Below are 16,512 nucleotides of genomic sequence, written 5' to 3' on the forward strand. Positions count from 1 at the left end.
GCTAGGGTTCCCTGTTACACTCCTACGTAGCTGTAGTTGGTGCTCCATGCCATGCGTCTGTGCCTGCGCCTCGAAGGGGAGGGAAACGGAGTAGTGATTGTAGTCTGCTTTGCTGGAGTAGAGTAGAATGAGCAGAATAACAGGCTGGGATGTAGGTTTCAAAAAGCTAAGTCGGGACACCAGGGTCATGTCACTTAATCACATCATATTCTTTCAGATCTAAGATAATTGCGTTTTTAGCCACATTGAAAATCCACTGCATTTCTTTTTCATACTTAGTGTTGCAGAGTATGCCCAATCTTTTTATATTGATTTGGTACTGAATTCCTCTCCAAAGTTGTGCATTTCGCTTTTGCTAAATTACTTGGATGCAATAATTTTGCTTGGGTTTAAAAGACCAGGACCAAGCAGATTTGGGAATTTACTTGAGTGGCTAGTGTTCTAAGCAGATAGGATTTGTAGACTTTGCGTAGGATCCCCTGAAAAAAATGCAACCAATCATTTATTTTGTCAGATAAGAGACTTTGAGATCTCAAACAGGTTATTCAGCATATGGAAGCTTTATTCTCATTTCATTTTGAAAGAAAATAATATTGGTTCTTAAAGCCAGTTATTTCTAAATCGGTGAAATAAATTGCACAGCCCCAGACTCGCCCTCAGCTCCCCATGCTGCTGCACTGCCCGGGTTCCTGAGAGGAGTTAAGCCACAGGAAAGCATACAGGTATTCATTTTCCTAGGCTGGAGTGGAGTTGATTTTTCCTCCTTTTGGAACCACCATTTTTGGTCCAGGAGATGCAGCATAAATAAAAGCTTTTACACTTTGGCCATTGTGTCTAGACACTATTGCTGGCAGTCATGCTAGCTCCACATCACAGGGTTAACCAGAACTAAGGCTGCCTATAGACATGCTTTTGCATTCTAATTACAGTGGTCCCGTGTCACCTCACCGTCACATGTATTAATCCCTTGCATGTTTTAAAAGGGCTGCGGGGGCGCTTTATTTAAACCTTGTCGAATGAGCTTTAGATAAAGCGTCCCACGGCCATTTTGAAATGTGAGGGGGCTTAATACATGTGACAGTGAGCCGTTTTAATTAGAGCGGCTGTCCAGAACCCGCTGTAATTAGAACAGCCTCCTCACCCCTGAGCATGTGTGTAGGCCACCTAAATGACTTGTGGCCTGGTCCTGTTCTCCATCTCTGCTTTAACTCTGGTGCTGTTTCTTAATTTTGGTAATTCCTTTAGGCCAATATAACAGCTGCATTTTTCCTTTTAAATGATTATTTGCACAGTTTAATTCCGTATTGGGTGGAGCTTGGATACATATTTCCCGTACTCTTTTCCCTTAAGACTAATATGTGAGATTTTAATTTTAACTGCTGTGTTTTAGTAAACTGATGTTTAGCTGCACTTTAAATCCTGTCTAGATTGGAAATGTTCAGTTTCCCACCAGTAGATTTTGTTTTATGAGCCACTCCATTTGTTTCTAAACAAGATACTTATATCCAAATAAAATACATATTTAAATATTCCCAGAACGGCTTTGTTTGGAAACAACTTGAGTAGTTGGCAGTATCGCTGGAGAAGAAGGAAGTTTCTGATGCAAGCAACCTTGATCTAAATAACCTAAAAGTCTGAATATTCTGCTGAAGTGAATTCAAGAAAGTTTATAATTGTTCATGACCGACTCCTGTGCCAGGAGTTAGAAAGCAGGGGGAATGTTTCTTCCCAACGTATCTGACCTCCAAGTAAATGAGAACATGGATATTTATAACATGATATGACTCTCTAGAAGTGCAAGGCTAGCAGCTGTTGGATGCATTGTAAATCTTTTTTTTTTCTTTCATGTTTTAGTTACGTATATGGAGTGTTTGCTTCTGTCTTGATTTTTCTTCTTTTCCCCGTTAGGAAAAAAACAAAACAATAAAAACACTGGGGGGATGCATCTTATCTACAGACCACAGTTAGTGCTCCCTTTTAGAATATTATTGAAACAAGGTGTATCCTCATCTGGGATGGTATGTTTGTTTGAAACAAATATCCCCAAGCCCGGCCCCTGCACACACTCCTACAGAGAGGGGGAGAGAACAGATATATGGCAGTCGACACCGCGATCTGATACTGCAATGCTTTCTGCAGTACTCGAGATCTGATGTGCGATCTCTCCCTCCATCTTGGGAAAAGAGCACAAAGACCCGTCAAAAACAACTTGTTAGGTTTGTTTCTTAATCTGTTGATCCGCTTGAGTCCTTAGTTTATTGAAGTCCTGCCATGTAATAGGTTGCTGTCCTTCCTGCTGTTCCAGCCGTCCGAGGTGATTCAAGATCTGCTTCTCTGTGTTCGATTTTGTAGGTCTGGCTCAGTGTGCTGAACTGTGCTGGCAGCTGAGAGGGGAAGCCGGGAAGAGGCAAGTTCCTGGTGCAAAGGTTGCTCTGCAGCATAACATAGGCCTTGGCGGGGCTGTAGTTGTTACCCTGTACAGAATGGGGTTCCCTGAAGCAGCAGGGTAAGCTTGTCTTATTTGTCTGTATAAATCTGTGCCTCCCTGATGTGTGAGCATGTGGCGTTGCACTGTAACGCAGGCGACATTTTGCTCGAGTACATTGAATTGTAGCTTGTCAGATCCTGATCGTGGTGTGGTTTGAGGTTCTGCACTCTGAAACCAGAACGTGCACTGGATGACGTTTTAATGTATTTATTTTTGCACATTTTAGTGTCATTTCATTTAAACAGTCTGCTTAGACTTTTATGCTCGCTAGCAACGTGAGGAAATACAGGTCTGAAGGAAACCCCTGGCTCAGCCTTTAGGTGCAGCTGTTGACTTTGCATTCAGTGAAAAGTTTTCATTTAGTTTCTGCATTAGTTTAGAAGGCTACTTGTATTTTCTGAATTGTGTTCTTGCATGAGCCTCCATGTCCACAGATCCCAACTAAATTAGTCAGAAAAGGGATCTGCAAAGCTGGCACTGATATCCTATAACTAAAATAAATCCAGATAGTTAGAGACTGCAATTTAAATTGCCATAAAGCAGCACAAAAGCTATACATTTAATGCTTCTGCACTTCAAAATCCTCTAGACTGCATGGACAAGAAATGCATTTTAAACTGTTGAAGTAACAAGTGCTAGTTCCTTGGTACAATAGTCAGTAACTGGAGATTTCTGTCAGATTTTGTATTTTAATATTTTTTTAGGCTTATTTGGATGTAAAGTATAGAATAAAACAAAAATAACTGCCGACACTTTCTGGACAAGTGATAGACTAAGATTATTTTTACTGAGTACACCCAAGTGTCATACTTTAACCAGCAAGACCCTGCAGTTCTTATTTAAGGGACTTTTGTCATTGACTTCACTGGGGCCAGGATTGTGTCCCTCACTGCAGAGACGTGCTTGTATTTCAAAGTCCAGGAAGTGTCAGGTTCGTTAGTGCTTTTTGAAATCTTGATAAGTGAGACAGGATTAATAATATGCAGTAGAGCTCTTGTATACTTTTGTGGATAGGAAGTTATCCCATGGCTTTAGTAACTAATGTATGTAGAATATTTGCTCTTGGTGTTCCTGCTCATTTGCAAGAACATTCCCCTTTGAAAAAAGTATTATAGATACCAAATAGCTTTATTAAAGAACCATGTTCTTTCAACAGAGAGAGAATTTGAATTATTGGCTTGTGAGAGTCTTTATACAAGGGAGATAAGCTACAGAATTTCTTAATTAAGTAAACAAGAATTAAGAGCAAGATGTACACATTAATCAAACTACCCAGAAATCCATTTACATTGGTATATTTTTCCTGTCCCATGATCTATGGACAAAGGCATGGTGAAAAAAGGCAACTGAAGGGGAGGGGGGAATGCAGTAAACAATTTGAGGAGCTCCTGACACAGGTGATCACGGCCAAGAATTTAGAAAGATTAAAAAATAGGAAATCAAACGATCAGAATGAACAGCCTTTGTTTTTGTGTGCCTACTGGTTAGGGTCATGAAGAAATTCCCCCATTTTGTAATATACATGGCTGTACTCCTTGTGGCAGTCTTAAACCTTCCCGTGTCTTATCCAGTCTTGGCTAGTGGTATGCCATACTCTTGTTGTACTGCAACACTGCAGCTGTGGCATTATAGTAACAGGCCAAAATGTTTTTGTTTCAGAATCTTTTGTGGTCGTATAATATAGTTTTAAAATGCTGATCTTCATGGAGGCTGTGATTGAAATAGATTAGTCTGTTAAGTACACAAACCCAAAGAGGGAGACAAGGAATACTTTCCTCTCTTGGTTCTTAATATGTTTTTGCAATGTAGTTAAATTGCAAACTAATTACACTAAGTCACTTTAGGGAGGGGAGTGGTGGCTGAAACAAAGTTTGATTTTCATTAATGTGGAGACTTGAAAAGCTGAAAATAAAAACAAAAACATTATACAAGGCAACTGGTGGCCTGGTGTTCTTAGCAGTGTTTGATCCCTTTTATCAATCTGCCAGAGTTCAGTCACCTTTAGGGTACTTTGCAGGAGGTATCTATTTGTGTTTGCCCAGGGTGTTGGTTAACCTTTGCAGTACTAAACAAGGATTTTTGGTAAAAACAGGCAGAGTTGCTATCTTAATATTTATGTTTACATTTGATTTAATTTATAGACGCCCAGAAGATCTGGCAGTGGGCATCAATAAAGCAACACAAGAAATGGTTTACATATTGCCCTTTTTCTGACATCCTTTTATCTGTTTAGTCTTCCTAAATGTCAGGCTCTTTGAAGGCAGGCATGTCTTTCAAGATATGTTGGTATGGGTATGCTCTCCTTGTGTGTGGATATGGCATCTTGGAGTGACCATATGTCCTCTTGCCTTGTTCCCGCACAGTGGAGGTGGTGCCCGCCTGCCTGGCGCACTGTGCCACGCCACCTCCTTGCCAGACTACGGCCTGGGACTTTTGACCAATCGGCCAGGACCAGCCTGCAGAATCCAGGACTGTCCCAGTTAAACTGGGATGTATGGTCACCCTATTCTTAAGCAAAGTATAGCAAACAAAGTGTGGACAGCTGTTGCTCTCTGCCTTTTATGTAACTTTCTTCCACAGGCTCGGCATGCCAGAGATTAGCCTAGCGAAGACCTGCACTTCTTTGACGTTTGCGTCGTTTGGTTATGCAACTGTGGTGCAACTGGTTGCATAACTGGGGGAAAGGTAGCTGCACTTCATGGTTGGAAATGGCCTAATTGGGATTTTTATTTCACAATGGTGTAAAAAGCACTGATTTTAAAAAGTCATTTTAAAATGTGTTATGATTAGTGGCTTTATTAATGAGTTTCTCTGGAAATACATCCAGATAATAAGAGCACAACTTTAGGCAGGCTTGAAGTGACTTGATAAACGGAAATATGGGCTTTAAGGCTTGTCTGTTTTAATCTCCCCCTGCTATACAGTTAGCTTAATAAGATATCACCAAAAAGTCCCTGCCTCTAGGAAAACACAATGCATTTATTATAATCCTAATAATGCAGCATCTTATAATAGGCTATACATTTGGCTTCATCCACTCTACAAAGCCTCCCAAGTAAAAGATGCCTTTTTGGCACAGCTTTACACTTGTCCACATCCAATTTGATCTTGCCTGTAAAACCCTGTCTTTTTGTCAGTAAGAGAAAACAACCTCCCTGAAGGGCATGTCATCTCTAGCAACAGTCTCATAATAGCACTACCTTTTAACAGTTGTAATATCTGGCAGTTTTGAACTCTACTGCTAGAGGATCCCAGTGCCTGTCCTTTCCCATCTTTTAAAATCTCTGTCATGTTTTCAGCATGCCTGTCTCCTTTCTAGCCCATCTCTTCAGAGCTCTGTGCAGTGACAGAGCACCAGCTAAACCTCCTGCTGTTTTCTGAGCCTGGAAAAAAGTTCTGGATGTCTTTGGCCTTTGGGGAGAAGGGGCTGCACACTCCCAGCTGCAGCATAACAGTAGAAACGAAGGGATTCTATGCTGACATTGCAGAAAGGATGGGAAAGCTTGCAGATGAGCAGAGAGGAGGAACTTAAAATGGGGAGCAACTTGTGAGGCTGCAGTACAGGCAGTCCTCGACCTGCAACATTTTGAGTTGCAACGTTTCGTACTTACAACGTTTATAAATTGACACCCTGTTTCAACTTTATGACATCAGCTTCAGCTTTACAACACTTGATCCGATTGATGTTCGCTGTGTCGCTTATTTCCTTGGAGAACATCTGTCCAAGCTTCCTTGGACGCTTTCTTTAAGAAAGCAGATGAGACTCCAGAAAAACCTGCAGCCAGGACTCCTGAGAAGACTCCAGCCAACAACCCTTCAAAAAGTCCAACCAAGAGCCCTTCAAAAAGTCCAGCAAAGTCACCTCAAAAGAAGTCCTTCCAAATCAATATGATTGCTATTTACAATATAAATGCATTAATGTAGCTATATTACTCATCTACAATTGATCGAGTACAAAATTCTGGGGCATTTTTGGTGAAAATAGGGTATCGGGCCTTGGTTCAAGAACTAATCCCCCATTAACATTGTTTCTTATGAGAAAATTGGTTCCAAGTTGCAACATTTCAACTTAAGATGCGGTTTTCAGGAACCAATTGTCGTAAGTCCAAGGACTGCCTGTATTACAAAGAAGGACTTGGGGCTTATAGTGTGTCACAAGCTGAATGTCAGTAGCAGTTTAATTGCTCTGTGGGGGGAAAAGGCTGAGAGGCATACTGGGGTGTACTAACAGGCAGGCCATGTGCAAGTGACAGGAAACAGTCCTTTTTCCTTATTCCACATTGATGAGACTGACACCCAGATTACAAGTTACCTTGTTGGTAGGTTACTGGTAAAAGAGGCAGAAACAAGTCTACAGCCCAAACTTTTATTTGCTTGCACCCAAAAATGTAAAACTAAACATTTATCCCAAAGTCTACATTGTGCTGTTGTGGGTAGCCAGATGCATGTGTAGAAATGCCCTAAGCGTCAGGTGCTTTCAGTAGTGCCTGGCGCTGCAACGCGTGCAGTTGTATAAGCGGCAAAATGTGTCAGCGCCGAGAAAATGGCGGTGGCGCACTTTTGAACTAAAACACATCGGAGGTGCTTTAGTTCGAAAGTGCCCTGCTGCCATTTTCTGTGTGCTGATGTGCGTTTTGCCATTTACACAACCGCATGTGGCACAGCGCAGTTTGCCTTCACTTTTATGCAGAGCAGACTCGATTAATCAAGTCTGTTCCGAAGTGACAGACCTCCAGTGCAGCGCGGGACAGAAAAGTATGTGTATAAATGCCCATCGGTTCTCACCTATACTGGCTGGGGAAATTTGAGATGGGAAGTGGGTGGCACACAGATTGGCAGCATGCCTTTTTGAATTTGCTGAGTTCTCCAAATCGCCTTCCAGCCTATACCCAATATTTATAGATGGCTGGTTTTAATATTTTAATAAACGATCTCTGGTTTTATTTAATTTTTTTGTTTCACTGAAACTGGGAACAGGACTGAACCAGATCCCTTGTGGACTTGGAAGTTGTCAGTTAGTTGGGATTTATATCCTTAGGAAAGTGGGTGGGTTTCTTATTGTGATCTAATCTTTCCAGCATTGTGGATTGCCGTTCCTGCTTCTTCCCTACCTTACTTTATGGTCTTCTCTGACAAGGCTGTTTTTGTTTTTACAAACTGTCTAAGCATTTTAACAAAAATATATGTATTACAGCAAAATAACATCTAATACATATGGTTACATCAATCACTACTACTGCTGTTTTAAGATAAAGCTATGATATTGCTTATATGGATTATTTTTAATGGATGGTCTTTCCTTCCTTGAGTTCATTTCTTGTCCCTGTGAGATGAGTGCTTTTAACTTGAGTCGCTTGCTCCAGGAGGTACAAGTGTCAGCTGGCATTAGCACACCTTGGCCATTTGGTAACATGGCTGCTCTTTTACTCAAATGTTTTTCAGTGTGGCTGCTCTATCTCAAGCTACAGTAGCTCAAGAGGAGTTGACTCTAGTCTAGACAGGTTTGTTCTTCATTGTCTAAAAGTTAAGTGAGTCAAATGAGGGGTTTTCTCTTCTCTCATTTCAGCAACCACCGCATCCAGGCTATTCCCACCAGAGCACTTGTTGATGGATTTAAAGCACATCTCGTCTTCAAAGAGATTGAAAAGAAACTTGAAGAGGTATGTAACCTCACTTCATTTCTTTAAAAAGCATCTTAAAGGACAATTTAACTTTTTATTTCAGTTGTACTTTGTGCTTAGAGGCTAGAATTCTGCCTTTAATTCACTCCTTAAATCCTTGTCATGCTTATTGCGTTTTCATATCAGTTAACAACTTAAGTAAGTGATAAGTTAAAGATAAAATGTAGATTTCCTCTGAATGAATGTTCCAGCTACCATTAAAGCCATATTTTACTGAGATTTAGATGGATTTGCTATATATTTATTAAAACGAGGACTTTAGTAGGAAGGAATCCTTTCCAGGCAACAGTTACCAATTTTTGCTGAACTTCAGCATATTTTAAAATGGAAAGTAGGTTTCCTTTGTATGTCTACCAAAAGGATAAGTTATATGGGGCATGGAAGAAACTGGTTGCCATTAGTTGAGTGGGGGAGGTAGGGAGGCTGCCTTGGTGTAGGGGCAGGGATTCGCCTTTTTCTTTTTTTGGACCTGGGTAAAAGAGCTGTCTGTCTCAAGGCTGGGAGCTGTTTCCACTCCCCCTCTTCCTTTTCACTCTGTTAATCTGCTGCCCCAGCAAGTGTTGGTGGGACTCTGGGAAGCTCCTAACACGTCAGCTGAAGTGATGACAGTAGTGGCAGCAACCTTGCAGACTTAAATCATCATCCCTTTAGCCCTGATGACTTGTTTATTACCTGCTCAATCCTGCAGGCTGATGTGCAACCCTTCATCAAAGCACTGAAATATCTCAAAGATATGTGTCTTGCTGTTTATTACTGCTATGAACTTTGTAATGGATTTAATTGCCCAGAATTGCGTTCACCAGAGAAGCTTTCTTACTTTCTCCTGGCTGGGTGGGGAGGTAGGGAGAGAAGTACTCTTCCCCCAGCGTGACTTCTGGTGTATTTAAGGCAAAGAATAAATATCTCATTACAGAAGAACAAAGTAGTAAAATAAAGTTTCCAGTTACTTGTGGAAACGGCTTTGGTGTTTCTTGGATTGGTTTTGCTTAAATAGATTTCTTGCCTTTGGCGAACTCTTGAATCTGTGTTCTGAATCTTGTAATTGCACCAAACACCTGATATTAATCTCTTCCTGGAACCTCTGGTGCATGTGTGGGGTAAACCACTCCTCTGAATTAAATGTTGCCTTTGAAATAATAGGAATACAGATTTGTATGCATGTACAAATCAAAGTGGTCTAACTTTTAGTATTAATATTTAAATCAATTAAATTGGTATTAAATTAAGTCATTATTAAATCATGATTATTATTAGATCATTATTTATAGGAAAGTGGTTTTTTTTTTTTCTTCCACTAAAATTAAGTTTTAATTTGCAGAAACGGCAAAAAATTTCTTTATACATGAAACACACAGAGGGTAAAATGAGTTAGAGATTTTGCTCAGTTCAAAACTTTCAGGTTGATTTTTTTTTTTTGTCTTTTTAAAACTGTACCTCATTTATAGCTGATGAATGTACATAATAGCTACCTAGTTACTGTTAGTAATTCTCAGCATTTTTCTTGTTTGCTGCTTGCTTCTTGCTATGATAATAGGGAGGGATCATATGGCCTTCTGCAAACTGAAAGCAAGAAGTACAGAACAAGCTGTTGTTGTCTTTAAAAAACAATTGTTGTTTATAAAGAATTAGTATTTTCCTGTCCAGTAATATAATATGGTCTTGTTGGCATCCCATGTGTTCCATTTGTTTTGTTTTAGTTTTGCTTTTTGAAATGCAGAGGGCTTGCAAGTGGTTATCTGAGAATGGATTTACTTACCCTTTTTTCATAAAAAAAACTTTTCTATATGCTTGGAGATGTTAAGCCCTAAAAAATAGGGAATGATTACTTTAAGTATAGCAACTGTGTTTCCATTGATCTTAAAATTAATGGATTTTTCACTTTTTGAAAAGTACCATATGCATTATATTACTTTGTATGAAGCTTAGCAGAATAATAGAAAGGTTTGTTTACTGTACCTTAATGTATCAATATAAATAAAATTATTTAGAAATTGTGCCAGGACAGATTAACTGAAAGGAATGATTTGTCTCGTAAATGTTCTTATCCATAATTGTTACAGGAAGGAGAAAAATTTGTCAAGAAAATTGGTGGTGTTTTTGCCTTCAAAGTAAAAGATGGTCCTGGCGGTAAAGAAGCAACTTGGATCGTAGATGTGAAAAATGGGAAAGGTTCTGTGGACATTAATTCAGGTCAGTGATGATACTTTTCTGTTGTGATGCATCTTTTCATTTTGATTTGCTATGTTGCATCAAAAGAGGCTATCAAACCCCTGAAGGTTTAGTACAAAATATGAACTTGCTTAGTTAAAATGGGAATGAACTGCGTTATTATTATAGTCACCAACCATCTCTGAAGTTGTTTTTAAATTTCCATTGTAGGGCAAAGATTCATTGTTCTTTGTCAAGTTTGTTTTTCCTATTTCCCATTATTTTAAAATGTTGGCTCTTTTCAAAGGTTTTGCAGTTTAAGTATGCAATAATTGAAGAACCCGAATAGTGCCATATAACTTGGGGAGGAACTAACTCCCACAAAATCCCTGTAAGCAAGCTAAAGAAGTATGGGTTGGATGAATGGACTGTAATGTGGATAGAAAACTGGCTGGATTGTCAGGCTCAAAGGCTTGATGTCTAGTTGGCAGCCAGTACCAAGTGGAGTGCCCCAAGGGTCAGTCATGGAGCCAGTTTTGTTCAACATGGAAGATGGGATGGAGCGCACCCTCAGGAAGTTGGCAGATGACACCAAGCTAGGGGGAGTAAGAGAGAGGGTTGGAGGTAGGGCTAGGATCCAGAGAGACCTTGACAGATTGGAAGATTGGACCAAAAGAAATCTCATGAGGTTCAACAATGAGAAGTTTAAAGTCTTGCACTTTGGACAGAAGAATCCCATGCACTAGTACAGGCTTGGGACCGAATGGCTAAGCAGCAGCTCTTCAGAAAAGGACCTGGGGGTTACAGTGGACAATAAGCTGAACGTGAGCCAACAGTGTGCCTTTGTTGTGAAGAAGGCTAACAGCGTACTGGGCTGCGTGTTGTCAGCAGATCAAAGGAAGTGATTGTTCCCCGCTGTTTGGCACTGGTGAGGCCACATCTGGAGTACTGTGTCCAGTGTTGTCCACATCCTTTCTGTAGTGGGAGGCCCACATGGGAAAGAGTCCAGCAGAGGGCAATGAAAATGGTTGGGGGCAGGACACATGGCGTATGAGGAGAAGCTGAGGGAACTGGGCTTACTTGGTCTCAAGAAAAGAAGACTGAGGGGGAGATTTAATAGCAGCCTTCAACTCCCTGAAGGGGGTTCAAAAGAGGATGGAGCTAGACTGTTCTTAGTGGTGGGCCAGTATGTATACACTGCCTTTATTTCCCAAATCCAGTGAAACAGGATAACATTTGGCCATCTAGGTACTTTCCTAGCTATCAACTAAAGTAGGCATTGATTTCAAGTTCCATGTAAAAGTACATGGATTAGGGAAAGAATACACATGAGCATTGGTTAGATTGGTGAATTTAGAGTGTTACAAAAGGCATCCAAGGCATTGGAAAAAGAGAGAGGTAAGCATTTGACAAATGTCTTTTTTGCACTGAAGTGGAGAAAAGAAAGCAAGCCTAGAATTTGTTTACTTAATGTACCTTAGAGAGTTGGGTAATTTGACTTTTATAATGTTGTTATTGGAAACAGTACAACTATATAACTGAAGTTGATATCACTAAGATAATGTTACTTCAAAGGAGATTTTTATGCTGCTGTGCTTACAAAGGCATTTCAAAGAGCAATTTCATGTACTGTACTGTACTGTACTGTACTATGGCTTTGTTATGCTGACAGCCAGAGAGTGGTGGTGGACAGGTCATTTTCGACCTGGAGGGATGTGGGCAGTGGGGTCCCCCAGGGCTCGGTCCTCAGACCCACGCTGTTCAGCATCTTCATCAGTGACTTGGACGAGGGGGTAAAAAGAACCCTATTCAAATTTGCTGATGACACTAAGATGTGGGGGGGATGTGGGCATGCTAGAAGGGAGGAATAGGCTGCAATTGGACCTAGACAGGTTATAGGGGTGGGCAGATGAGAACAGGATGGGTTTCAACACTGACAAGTGCAAGATGATGCAACTAGGGAGGAAGAACCAGCAGCAGACCTACAGGCTGGGGAACTCCCTTCTCGTCAGCACAGAGGCAGAAAAGGATCTTGGAATCATTATTGATGCCAAAATGAACATGGGCCAACAGTGTGGGGATGCGGTCAGGAAGGCCAACCACACCTTGTCATGCATCCACAGATGCATCTCGAGCAGGTCCAAGGGGGTGATCCTCCCCCTCTTTGCGGCATTGGTCAGGCCGCAGTTGGAGTACTGTGTCCAGTTCTGGGTGCCACACTTCAGGAGGGATGTGGACAGCATGGAGAGGGTCCAGAGGAGGGCCACTCGCATGGTCAGGGGGCAGCAGGGCAGGCCCTATGAGGAGAGGCTACGGGACCTGAACCTGTTCAGCCTCCACAAGAGAGGGCTGAGGGGGGATCTAATGGCCGTTTACAAACTAGTCAGAGGGGACCAGCAGGTATTGGGGGAGTCCCTGTTCCCCCGAGCACTACCAGGAGTGCCTAGAAATAATGGTCACAAGCTGGCAGAGGGTAGGTTCAGACTAGACATCAGGAGGCGCTACTTCACTGTCAGGGTGGCTAGGATCTGGAACCAACTTCCAAGGGAAGTGGTGCTGGCTCCTACCCTGGGGGTCTTTAAGAGGAGGTTAGATGAACACCTTGCTGGGGTTGTTTGACCCCTTGCCATGGCAGGGGGTAGGACTTGATGATCTGTCAAGGTTCCTTCTGACCCTACAAACTATGAAACTATGAAGTACTAATCAACTTAGTGTTGATTGGCTTAGTGGAGCAGTTGCACCTAAAGGCAGAAAACCTGTTCTGGCTGCTTGTCACCTGCACAGCTGTGATTTGCCACTAGAGGCTTGGTGGGCTGGGGAGGACTAGGAGTTGGGGACAAGATCAGCTCTGCTTCTGCCAGGCAGAATGAGCCAGTCAGCAGTAGAGCGAGCACTGCCCCCTCCCCCCGGGACCGTCTCTACCACTGCTGGGCAAAACAAGTCAGTCTGAGTGCAGCAGCAGGGATGGGGGTGGGGGGGCAGTCCCCTCTGCTGGTGCTGGGACCAGCTCTGCTCCCACTGGGCAGAGCAAGCCCATCCCAGCAGCAATGGGTGGCAGTGCTCCATGCTGCTGTGCTTGGGCCAATGGGAACAGAGCTGGTCTCAGTGGCAGTGGGGGCCATCACAGCCATCAGGAGCTCCACGGCTGTGGTACTCTTTCTGTCCGACATGCCCAGGAGACAGGGCATCGTGCCTGCCCCGTTGCACCTTGGCGTCTCCATTTTCCCAAGGTGCCGCTGCATCCTGGGATGCTGAAGGACTTCGATTTGGGCGGAATAGCTACCTGGAGTGGCCACACCTTAATAAAACAGGAGCAAAACTAGGCACATTAGAGATAAGCCTGCCCTCTGGAGTGGCATAATTTAAACAAAATAATGAGTGCTTTAAGCCACTTAAAAGGTGTTAATGTGCAGCCAGTCCAGGCATTAAGAATTCTAGAAGCTGCTTAAAATTACTGTGTAATATGTTTGTCTTTTTTATTTTAATCAAAATCCATCCACAAAATTAATAATGGACACAGACATTTTCAGATGGTCTTGGAGTTCCTTAAAACTTCTGGCCTTCCAGTTCAGCAGCTGCAGCTCTGAGAACTTTTGGAACAAACACTCCCACACCGCTCCTTTTGAGAAGTGCTGGGCAGGAAATGCCTGAAATTGAAGTTTTAGTGATTTGTTTCTCCAGGAAGTGCCTTAGAGAGAGAATAAAAAGTGACTGTTACTTTTACTCAGAAATTAACTTTGATAATAAGAATCAAAAGTGTCTTAAGGAAAGAAGAAAGGCCTTTCAATTGAGAAGTTAACTTCTCAAGCACCTTTCACAATTACTAAATTTTACTCCATATAATCCAGGATAAAGAACAGCCAGTGCTATGTTGGAATCTGCTTTCTTCAAGTATGCATCAGGCTAGTTCTGGAGGGACTATCCAAACTAGTTTAGTGATGAATGTTCAGGGTGATTTTATTCTGTCTAAAATGTGTGTAGCACTTAAGTAGCACAGTGCTTGCAAGCCAGGAGCAGAAGAGGCTATGATAAGACTAAGTCACTTGAACTAGGACAACTTAGGGACTAGTTGTGTTACTTCTAAACTATAATGGTTCATGCTAAGCTCAGCCCAGGAATATGTTCATCCCCCTGCTGGCATATCTCCTCTATCAGGGTTTGTAAAGAGATGCTCAGAAATCTGACACGGGGCCACCATGAGGCCTGTCTAATCATTGGCCCGCCCATATGTCTAGGGCAGTCCGCCCACCTGCCTTGCCTGCCATGCCTTTGATGTAACTTTGGAAATAGTTTATAGATGGGAGGCTTCCCATTTAATGCCCAGTGCCAAAGGTATAATACACAGCTCTGTGCTACTCCTACACTGTGTCCCATGCCTCGCAGATGGCATCACTATATGGATCTGGCCCCACACTGAGCCCCATTACATTCCAGTCTGGTAAGTTGAACCCCAACCTGGATCCCTCCTAGTCAGGCGGCCTAACCTCCACCATCATGCGATGCTGCAAACTCCCTAGACACCTTTCCCTCTCGGCAGTGGCCCCCTCTGGGACCTTTGGCCTTGCAGGCCCTGGCGTCGCCTCTAGACCAGTCGGAACCCCTGGCTCTGGCTATCCCTTGTGGTGGGCATCCTTGCCTTTTGACCATTCTGGTCCTGGCCTCAGCATTGACCACTTGAGGGTTTCCTGGCTTGGTTCTTGAGCAGCTAGCCCTCTCCCTCTCGTACAGGTCCACCTTGGGCTCTTCCAGACAGCTCACTTGATCTCTAGGCCAGCCTAAGCACAGTCCTTAAGGCCCCCCAGCTCAGACCCTGCTCTACACAGCCTACTTGCACACACCCTCTCACTGGTGCCACTGCACCACCCCCTCACCAGGGCTACTAGGCCTGATGCCCCTTGGGCCTCTGACATGCCTGGACCCATCACCTGTCCCCGCTACAGGGTAATGCACCAGGTCGTGGGGGCTGAGGCTTTATGGTGCCCCATATTCATCTTTCCCTAGGGAGGCACTGGTGTGGCATTTCCTGGGGACCGTCCTGCCATGGACAGCCCCACTATACCATCCACCTCAGCAGAGTGTAGTTTTAGGTCATTCCACAGACCAGGAACCTCCTTGTCCTCCAGGTGTTCTGGGAGCAGCAGCTCTAGCTGGGCAGTATTGTCACTCTGCCTCCCTAGATGCAACTGCCAGCTCAACTGTGAGGGCCTGGGTTTGTAGGGAGGCTGCCCAGCTCCATCCTCCAATCCAGAGGCCCTCGTGCGATCATGTGACCTCCTCATTAGGCTGCCCACATCTGTTGGCTGCTCCAAAGCCTGTTCAAGCCTCTTAAAGGTACCAAAGGTGTCCTGCCACATAAGATATTTTTATGGCTTTTTTTCTGCACTGCCTGTACCAAGTTAGAACCTTCCCCATTAGAGCCATGGGGTATTTATACACATACCTTTTTTCCAGTGACGTACTGGAGATCCCCTGCTTCGGAGTAGACTCGATTAATTGAAAGGGCCTGGCGCATGCATGTGTAGAAATATCCAGGGATTTTAGTGGGCAGTTGAATGTCACTGAAGTCCTTTGACCAGCATTAAGAGGAGTGTGTATTCAATCTCTCTCTCTCCCCCTCTCTCTCTCTCTCTCTCTCTCTCTCCCTCTCCCTCTGTTTCTGTTCCTCCTGCCCCCTTGGTATTAGGACTCCTAAACCTTTTGGAATTGGACTGTGACTGCAAGCTTATTTTACAGGTTGCCAGCAGCCATCAGATGTTAACTCCCCATTGCGTGGCCTAGCTCTAATTATGCCCTAGTAGTCCCAGGAGACTAAAGAAAAAAGACTAGGTTTCAATGCCTTCTAATCCCTCTGTTCCTTATTATTAATGAAGTTACAGTGTTTATACTTGAATATTGCTTGATTGCATAGGTTATATGGTAGAAGTCCTGCTTGGGGCTCTATCAGATTCTTATGTAACAGGGAGTCTTTGATCAAAATTTCTGCTGACACAACCCTTCACATATATTGATCAGTTATGATGCCATTACCTGTTGGCAATTTATGCCCCTTCTTTCCATCCTCTCCTGAGTTGTTAAGAAGTAGCATGTGGTCCTGCAAACTGACATCTTTGTTCCCATAACTCACCTGCATCCTCAAGAGCTTTGAAATGACTCTCACCTAAAGCTAATAAACTTCACCTCTCTTTCTCCACTTGA

At 43.0% G+C, this 16,512-nt stretch overlaps 1 protein-coding gene across 5 annotated transcripts in view; it reads left to right on the forward strand.

Annotated features, from left to right (window-relative positions):
• Positions 1–16,512, forward strand: part of SCP2 (sterol carrier protein 2) — a 56,389-nt gene that overhangs the window by 36,878 nt on the left and 2,999 nt on the right. For 2 of the 5 annotated variants that reach the window (XM_014598696.3, XM_059727840.1), the window contains 3 exons: positions 2,353–2,506; positions 8,055–8,148; positions 10,230–10,359. In XM_014598696.3, coding sequence (XP_014454182.3) covers positions 2,353–2,506; positions 8,055–8,148; positions 10,230–10,359 — 378 coding nt within the window. Of the gene's footprint in view, positions 1–2,116; positions 2,217–2,352; positions 2,507–8,054; positions 8,149–10,229; positions 10,360–16,512 lie in introns of those variants that run through there. The other 3 variants (XR_009462315.1, XM_059727841.1, XM_019479205.2) reach the window with 2 other exon arrangements.

This window comes from Alligator mississippiensis, chromosome 5, assembly GCF_030867095.1.
Source record: "Alligator mississippiensis isolate rAllMis1 chromosome 5, rAllMis1, whole genome shotgun sequence".
In the NCBI taxonomy this organism is placed as follows: domain Eukaryota; kingdom Metazoa; phylum Chordata; order Crocodylia; family Alligatoridae; genus Alligator; species Alligator mississippiensis.